The sequence below is a fragment of the Camelus ferus genome, chromosome X (genome assembly GCF_009834535.1).
Source record: "Camelus ferus isolate YT-003-E chromosome X, BCGSAC_Cfer_1.0, whole genome shotgun sequence".
Lineage (NCBI taxonomy): Eukaryota > Metazoa > Chordata > Mammalia > Artiodactyla > Camelidae > Camelus > Camelus ferus.
The window spans coordinates 81,627,681-81,637,287 of NC_045732.1; the positions used below are offsets into that span (position 1 = coordinate 81,627,681).

Below are 9,607 nucleotides of genomic sequence, written 5' to 3' on the forward strand. Positions count from 1 at the left end.
ACCTTATAAAACTCAATGGTGGTGATATGGCCAGAGTTCAAGAATAGAATAAAAGTAAAAATAAAAGTAACGTTCATGAGTGGCCAGTTAATTCTAATCTTTGCCTTTAAGTTGCAGAGCTGGCAGACAATAATCAAAATAAGCAGCCTTTAATGTTTATTCGTGGTTCCGGTCTTTTTGTTAGTTTGTAAAATGATTCACATCTTCTCCGATATTTGAATTCAGCCGTACTGCTTTTGGAGGGATTTTAGGCAACATATTCAAAACAGAAGCTAGTAACTAGGGATGGGAGGTACCAGAATAAACCACCGAGCAGGGGCGGCCTTGGAGAACAGCTTGGAGGACAGGTTCTTTCTACCACGTGCACCACCACAATTGAACATGGAGATATAAGGAGGGGTGGCAGTTCAGCTTGGGAAGACTATTTTGGGATGTTAAAGAAAGCCCCTTTTCTCTATCCAAGCCATCTTTGCCCCCTCATCACCCCCTCTCCCCCTACAGAGGTGTCAGAAATTGTACTTTGAAATGTCTGAGCCATATCTTGGCCCCTCCAGCAAACTTTGCCACACACAGAGGTGTCATCAGCAGTACTTTGTGATCTCTAAGCAACCCCCTTAGCCACTATTGGCTAGGGGAGTGCCTTGCTGACCAATCAAAGCTGAAGGGTGTGGTCCCCTCATTGTCCTGGGGAAGGGTATATATAGCACGGTCAGGAAGCCTGGGCTAGTCCACCAGGAGGCTTCAATATGTCTAAGGTGTCCAAGAAACTACCAGAGCCTAATACAGATATGGAACAACCAACCGCAAGTTCCAGACAGCGGAAGAAGATGAATGTTCCTGATCAACCCAGGACCAGAAGTGGTGGCAAGGTAAGGTGACCCTATTCAAGCTACTCTTTTCTTCATTGACCCATTGAGCCCTCCTCCCCCAAGAATCTTACCCTTCCTTGCCTGGCACAAACCCCCTCCTCAGCCCTGACCCCTTCTCATGAAGCCATCCTTTCCATCAATATCCCATCTTTTCCCCCTTAAACCAGTGTCCTTTTAAACTCACTCTGTTGTCCTCCTTCCTAGGCATTGAAGACAACCAGGAAGATTAAAAAAAACCTTCAAAGGACTTTGAGTAAAAAAGCCTCTAAAAAAACTACCAACCCTATAAGAAAGTCTAAGAAGGCTAAAGGACCAACACTATTCGGCCATTATCACAGGCTGAATGAGACATTAAGTGAAAATCAAAATGAGCTGCAGCAGAAGCAAGAGGTAGCGGAGAAGCCCACTACTTCAACTGGTGACCTGGGCGGCCAGTAACTTCAGAGAGAGGCTAGAGACCTCAGAAATATCTGCAAAGTCTCTGAAGTCTGAGTAATGACCAAATGTGTACCTATTGAATTTTACAGCTACAGGGTACACTGATGGTAATTAAATAAAAACCAACTTGGGAAAATTTCTGTGTGCTTCTGTGAGTTCTCTTGTGGTGGGAGCAGGGAAGGAAGGGAAGAGGAAAGGGTGTGAGGAGGGAGGGACACTGGGTCCTGCAGAGTGGGGGCAAAACTGGCAGAATCACAGTTAACCAGATAGTGGGGATAAGGAGTGGGTCAGGACAGAGTGCTGCGGACAAATTTCCTGCTTAACACTTGAACCTACTGGAAAGATGGAAAAGGGCTTGGCGTTTCTATCTTTGGGGTGGGGCGCAGGCGGAGCACGTTGTCAAAGTGTAGATTGCCAGAACCTATATGGTTTAAGGTGTGTGGGTGGCAGTGGGATCCCACGAAACAGGGAAATAAATGACTCCCAGGCCACCTACCTCATAGTGGTGTTTGTTACATGCCACCTGATGACATCAACAACTGATGATCCTCCAAAAGGCCAAAAACCTCATCCTACTAAAAGTTACTGAAAGCACCCTAAGGACTGAAATAATGGTGACTGGAAGCCACAAATCCAACACTGATTAGCCCACTTGTTACAGAAACTTAGGGTCAAGCAGTGGCTTCCCAAGGGCAGGGCAGTGGGAGCAGGTCTGCTTTGCAGGCAATAAAGAGGGATATTGTCTACAGAGAATTCTAAAACAGCAGTCTCCCCTGCAGGGATCTTTATCTTTATTCTTTCCAAAGTTGTTTTTCTCTCTAAAGAGGATATCCTTTTAAGTGGTTTCATTGAAGTATAATTGACATATAATAAATTGCGCATGCTTAAAGTGACAATTTGATGAGTTTTGTCGTATGTATATACTTGTTAAGCCATCACCACAATTCTAAGTGTGAACATACCCATCACCCCAAGAAGTTTCCTCCTACTCCCTGACGATTGCTTCTTTTTGCCCCTCTCTGTAGATCCCCATCCTCAACAAAATAACAATCATACTAATAAAATTAATGTAATATTGTTGTACACAAGAACCCTCAAATCAAGTACGTTGAGTGAAAGAAGCTGGATAAAAATGAGAACATACTGATTCCATTTATATGTATAGATGGCATTTTCTAGCATTTTATGATTGCTATTTTGTTGAGAGTTTGGCAGCATTTAAACGATACCACAAACTTGCTTTAATTTTATTTAAAAAACTGAGATCATTGTAAAGTCACGTGCAGCTGTAAGAAATAGAAATATCTTCTCCCCTTAAACCTAGTTTCTTCCAATGGTAACATCTCGCATATCTATAGTAGAACATCACAATCAGGAAATTGAAAGTGTTATGATCTATTTACCTCACTCAGTTTCACCAGTTTTACACGCACATATTTGTATGAGTGTTTGTGTTTAGTCCTACGGAATTTTATCACCTGTGTAGTTTCCTGTGATTAACACCATTACAGTCAAGTTACAGAAGAATTCCAGCACGAGGATCTGTCACGTTATACTCATTTATAACCACAACTACCTCCCTCCCTCCCTGACCTCTGGAATCCAGTAATTTGTTCTTCATCTCTATAATTTTGCCATTACAAGAATAATAAATAAATGGAATCATTCAACATATAACCTATTGTGATTGGCTTTTTACATTCAGTATAAATCCCTTGAGATCCATCCAAGTCATTGTGTATGTCAATCTTTTTTTCCCTTTATTGGTGAGTAATATTCTAGGGTATGGAGGTACCACAGTTTAACCAATTTATTTATTGAAGGACATTTTCATTGTTTTGATTTTTTTGACTATTACAAAAAAAAAAAAAAAAGCTGATATGATCGTTCCTGTTTAGGTTTTCCTGTGAATGTAAAAGTTTTCATTTCTCTGAGATAAATGCCCACAAGTACAATGGCTGGATCACATGGTAATGGCATGCTCAGTTTTGTTAAGAAACTTCCATACTTCTCTCCAGAGTGGTTGTACCATTTTACAATCCCACCAGCAGTTCCTCTGCATTCTCACCAGCATTTGGTGCTATCATTTAAAAAAGATTAAATCATTGTGGTTCATGTATAGTGGTATCTTCTCAAAGTTTTCATTTGCCTTTCCCTGATGGTAAACGTTGAACTTCTTTTTATGTGCTCATTTGCCATCTGTATATCCTCTTCATCGAGATTTCTATTTATGTCTGTAGCCTATTTTTTTTTTTTTAACACTGGCAGAATCAAGCTTTCAAGAATTTGAACACAAGGCACAGGTTTCCAGGTGTACAGAAATACATCTCCATTTTACAATTGATTTTTGGTTTTTCTATCTCAATCTTTTTGGACAGGGATAAAAAAGCAAATTGTTTCTAATTTAAGCAACAAGATCTTTCTTACAATGACCTTATGGGCTTTTAAGAGCGGATCATCTGAATTTCCAGGACTTCCTGCAATTATATGTAAATAACATATATTATTTCCTTTCTGCACCACTTACCACTAGCTGGTTGTTGCCTCCTAGATCCTAGTGAGTTTTTTCTACTGTTAAATGATGTTTTAATTTCTGTATCAACACAGAGCCCCTCTGTTGGCTTCTTTAAATAATCTTTTCGTCCTCTAGTGTGTCATTACAGTCCCTTTAGGCTTTTTGTTTCCTCTTCATGAAATAAATGTGGATGCTAGATACTTCCCCTACTTATAAAATGCTGGATTGGAATTCCAATCCTTGACATTTAAGGTGATCTAGGAGGAACTTACATGTGTGCATTTCCACTCCCACTACAAATGCATTATGACAGTTATTAACTTTACTTCATTCTATCACTGCCTCCTTTTTGGTCCTTCCCCACAGGGTACTGCAACAGAGTCCAGTCCTTATAGCATACTATACAACATGTAAGTTTTAACAGTATCTTTAGCCTATATAGTTGTTGGAGGTGGTAACACCGAGCTCCTGACCCTCCCAGTCATAGATTCAGTTGATATTTTCAACCTTAAAATCATACAAGACAAGAGAAAATTCTACAGCCATACTGTAGTGAGGTTTCTGGGAATATCTCTCTATGTTCGTCAATAATCTCTGGCTTATCCATCCCTTGGCCAATCACAAAAAGGATAGTCATCATACAGCGGTCTTGATAAAGAACGCCTGGCCAATCACTTCAAACTGACATAACTAGAAAGATTCTTGCCCTCTCCCTCCCTCAGGCTCTGGACTACTAGCTGTACTTGAGCAGACAGAATAGTCCACTGAAAATCAATCAGTCTGTTGGCTACATTCCTTTTACGCAAGCTCCTGAAATCTTACGTGCCTTCATATTTCAGAGCTGCGTAATTCATGGTTACTAAATCAGCACAAGGGGAGAACTGTAGTAAGTCTGCTCAAGACAACCGAACCTAGCACTGAAGCTGGGCTCTACAGGGGCCCGGGCCAGTATATGGATGTCTGGAGGGAGCCCCTGATTGCAAATATGGGTACAATGAATTTCTTTACCAGCACTGTTGACTTCTTTCAAAGTAATATCTTTGTTTCTTTACTCATATCAGTGAGAGCTGGCTGCCTGCCTGCTTTCTCCTAGTCCAGCCTTGGTTAGAGCCTCTTTCTCTTCACTAATATTGCATTTTTCTGTCTGGCAAAGCCTTGGTATCCTTAGCTCAGATCAGATAGACTATACGTAGGGCTGCATGTCTTTGGTCATGAGGACTGACATTAAAAAAAAGAAAAAAAAAGTACACTTAGCATTTCCAGTTCCTGAAGAATTTTCTCTAATGTTTGAGTTCCTGTTGTCGGCCTGTTCCTTCTTAGGTCATTGAATCTCCTTCTCCAGTTCTTGTACCCCTTTTAGGAGTTTCTCAGTCTGGTTTCTGTCTATGTGATTTTCAGCAATGGTGTGATAACCCCAGGAATAAAGGAATCATGCAGGTCCCCCCTGTTTAGCATGGGCCACAGCTGAAGCCCATTTTCTAATTGGATTTTTAAATTTTGTTCACTGTTGAATGTCAAGAGCTCTTTGTACATTTTAGATATAGATCTTTTGTCAGGTAATGTGATTTACATTTTTTCTCAGTCTGTAGCTTATGTTTCAACATTATAGTATCTTTCACAGAGCAAAAGGTATAATTTTGATGAGGTCCAGTTCATCAATTTTTTTCTTTTATGGGTCATGCTTTTGGTGTCAGGTCTAAGAACTTTTCACCTGGTCTCAGGCACTGAACATCTTCTCTAAAATTATATAGTTTTAAATTTCAATCTGATTTGTTTTACCTTTTGCATAAAGTATGAGATTTGGGCCAAGGTTCTTTTTTTATTATAGAAGTGTCCAAGTGCTCTAGGACCATTTATTAAAAAGGCTATTCTTCCTCCTTGACATTGCTTTTTCATCTTTGTCAAAAATAGTTGGGAGGAATATTGGTTTGAGTCCATTTCTGGGTTCTTTATTCTGTTCCACTGATATACGTGTACATACCTCAGCAAATACCATGCTATCTTCATTATTGTGACTACACATTCAATCTTAATACAAGTACTCTCTTTGCAGCTTTGTTATTAGCATAATACTTGCTTCACAAAATGAGATGTGAAATGTCTTCATCCTCTTCCATTTTGTGGTAGAGATTGTAAATTGGGTACAATTTTCCAGTGAAATCATGTAGGCATGGGTAGTTCTGTTTCAGGAGCAGAAATACAAATTCAATCTCTTTATTGGTTAAAGGACTAATTATATTGCCTATATAACCTTTTCAAAGAATTGATTCATTTCTTCTAAGTTTTCAAATATAGGAGCACACAGTTAATAACAGTATCTGCCTATCATCCGCTGAATGGCTGCCGGATCTGCGGTGACATTCCCGGAATCATCCCTGGCACTGGTTGTTAGGTCATGTCTAATTTGCTCTTTGTCTTGCTAAAGGTTTATCAATTTTACTGATTTAAGAAATAGTTTCATTCCCATTGATTTTCTTTATTTTATTCTTCCTTTCAATTTCATTGATTTCTGCTCATAATTATTTCCTTCCTCCCACCTGCTTTGGGTTTATTTTCTTCTTTTTTCCCCCTATATGCTTTAGGTAGGAACTTAGGGCTCTGATTTGAGACCTTTCCTTTTTTCTAATGTAAGCATTTGATGCTATTAATTTCACTCAGTGCTGCTTTAGCTGCTTTCCATTTATTTTGATGTCTCTTCCTTTTCATTCAGTTCAATGTCTTTTTTTTTTTTAATTTTCCTTGAGACTTTGTCTTTGACCCACAGATTATTTATAAGTATGTTGTTTAATTTTCAATTGTTTAGGGATTTTCCTGTTGTCTTTCACATTTACAGATTTCTAGTTCGATTCCATTATGCTTAGAACATACATTCTGTAAGATTTCAATCTTTTAAATTTGCTGAAGCTCATTTTATGGCAAAGCACACAGTCTATCTTGGTATATATTCTAGACACTTGAAATAAGTATATGTTCTGCTGTTGTTGAGTGGAGTGTTCTATATATATAAATTAGACACTGTTGGTCATTGTTCTGTTCAGTTATTCTTTGCTGATTTTTCGTCTAGTGGTTCTGTCAGTTGCTGACTGTTAGAGATGTTTGAAGTCCAACTATAACTATGGCTTAGTCTGTGTCTCCTCACAACTCTGTTGGGATTTGCTTTGAGTATCTGGAAACTCTGTTGTTTCCTTGAAACACATTCAGGATAGTTGTATCTTTGTGATGGATTGATACTTTTATAATCATGTAATGCCCCTCTTTGTCTTTAGTAATTTTCTATGTTAAAATGTCTACTTATCTGATACTAATATAGCCATTCTTGCTTTTTGTTTTTAATTTTGGCAAAATACAGATAACATGAAATTTGTTATCTTAACCATTTTAAGTGCACATCTCAGTAATATTAAGTACATTTATGTAAGCAATCTCAAAACTATTTTCACCTTGCAAAACTGAAAGTCTCTAGCCACTAAACAACAATTCCTCAGTCCTCCTCCCTCCAGTCCCTAACAGTCTCTATGAACTTAACAGTTCCAGGTACATCATATAGACTGTGTCAGAATAGCTTCCCTTTTTTAAGGCTAAATAATATCCCATTGTATGTACAGACCACATTCTTATTCAGTCATCAATAACACTTGGGTTGCTTCTATCATTTGTCTATTGTGGATACTGCTGCTATGAGCATGCGTATCAAACATATCTTCAGGACCCTGCATACAGATTCTTTTGTGCATATACCCTGAAATAGAATTGCTGGATCATATAGTAATTCTATTTTTAATTTTTTGAGAAACCTTCATCTGTTTTCCAAAGTGGCTGCACCAATTTATATTCCCATGAACAACACACAAGTGTTCCCATTTCTCCACATGGCCTTGTGCTGAGATTGAGTGCTCGGGGTTGCTGAAGAGTTTTTCTTAATGTTTGTTTGCTGTCTTTTAGCTTTTAGGTTGTCCCTATGTGTCTGCTCCGTACAGGGAGTCTCTCTCCATGCTTTTGCCAGTCACCTACTACTGAATGCAGCTGCTCGTTATTCCCTGATAGGTCAGCAGTATGGACAGAGTGTTCTCGATTCTCCTCATCCACCCTCAGTCTCAGGTAGGCCCTGTAAGCCCAGTCCTCATGGGTGGGTCCTTCGGTGTTCCCAGCCTTAGCCCCCATCAGAGCCAGATGCTCTCTTGTTATGGGTCTCTTGTGGGAGATACATCCCACCTCATTTCCAAGTAGTAGATGCTTACTGCGCATTTGTGTCACCTACAAATGCGTATTTTCATTTTTGGCAGGAAATTATGTCTAGCAATCTTGGGAGAAGGCAAGGTTATAGGCCTGAATGCACATGTAATTGTGTGCTTTTAGTGGAAATATCAGCGTGGCCTGTGAAGTCCCTACAGTGTCGCACTTGGTTGGAAATTGCTACTTTGGATACTGGTGGATGCACTAGTAACTGAGAGCTATTAGTGTTGTCATTATTACTGCCTGCAACATCCCAGGAGGGTGGCATTTGTCACTAGCTGCTACAGCTGGAGTCTTCTCTGATGGAATGTGTTTGGTAAATAAAGTTCTATTCAATCACTGATGATTTTATTTGCACATATGTGCCTGGAAAATATCACCAAAGGCAAAAGACCAGTGCATGCTGCCAGTGGGCATAATAAATGAACTGAGTAGGGCAATCTTGCTAAAAAGCAACAGAAACCTGGAAACACCTTCTCCTCATTTCTGTCATAAGGTTATATCTACCTTGAGCGTTATCAGGATAAGATAGGAGAATCAACCTGGCCTGCCTGCAGAAAAAATGGCCTCAACTACATAGAAACTACTAGGCAGAAGATCAGAAAAATAGGAAAGTTGTACTCAGCACTTACCATGCCGCAAGCACTCTTTTGGGGGCTGGCAACAATTATACCTCGGAAATGACTACTGAGTAACTTCTTACTTAAAAAGAAATAAAGTTCTTCAAGGGCCCCTGAATTTCACCTAAACTTCTAGAATTCTTTAAAGCTGCCATCATAGCCAATTCACAAAAGTGTGATGTGGCCCCTCAATCTTTGGTTCAACCCTATTCCTTTGTTTCCCTCAATCTGGCTGAGCCAGGCTGCCATTTTGAAAAGGAACCCATGTTCACAATTAAGGGAGGAAATATGTAAGACTAAGCTAGGAAGGAAAAACTTGCCAAGTTTCTATTCCAAACACTGTCACATTTGAAGGACTTCGTCAACTTCCCAGGCACCTGACCTCTGCTTTCTACTCTCTCATCTCTTTGCCATCTTATTCACCACTCCCCAAGTGTCAGTCAGCTGCTCGCATCATCCTCCCCTCAGAGAAACACAGAGGCAACCATGTTTCAACTACGTGACTTCGTCTTTTGACTTTCTTTTGGTCTCCAAACAAAGAACTGACTTTTCCCACAGGCAAGTGGCAAGATGGTGATTTTTTTGTTATCAGTTATCACAATCGTTATGAATAATTTTATTTCCTTCCAAATTTCTGATAGCATTTCTAATTAGATGTTACCACATTATCCATTTTGATTATCTTTTCAATGTGCTAATGCTTAGATTAATTTCAATCTATATTTTCAATCCCATGATTTATGTTGCTAAATTTAATAATTCATTTGTCATGGTTCCTTTTGTTTTGTATTTTAACTTTTTAAATTGCATCTTTAGTTCACTTGCTTTTATTCACTCTTTAATGGAGAAACTTCTTTTTGACTATGGATTTTCTCATATGAACAGTTTGCCTTCACTGAGTGATACTATTAATACTGAAGTGCTTACTATGT

At 39.1% G+C, this 9,607-nt stretch overlaps 1 protein-coding gene and 1 pseudogene across 1 annotated transcript; one reads left to right on the forward strand and one right to left on the reverse strand.

Annotated features, from left to right (window-relative positions):
* Positions 1 to 716: 716 nt before the first annotated feature.
* Positions 717 to 1,307, forward strand: LOC102520248 (uncharacterized protein CXorf51A). Its single transcript, XM_006193222.2, has 2 exons — positions 717 to 869; positions 1,074 to 1,307. The coding sequence occupies exons 1-2, from the start codon at positions 747 to 749 to the stop codon at positions 1,305 to 1,307; spliced, it is 357 nt and encodes a 118-aa protein (XP_006193284.1). The 5' UTR covers positions 717 to 746.
* A 1,320-nt stretch (positions 1,308 to 2,627) lies between these two features.
* Positions 2,628 to 5,170, reverse strand: LOC102520001 (annotated as a pseudogene).
* Between the last annotated feature and the right edge of the window lie 4,437 nt (positions 5,171 to 9,607).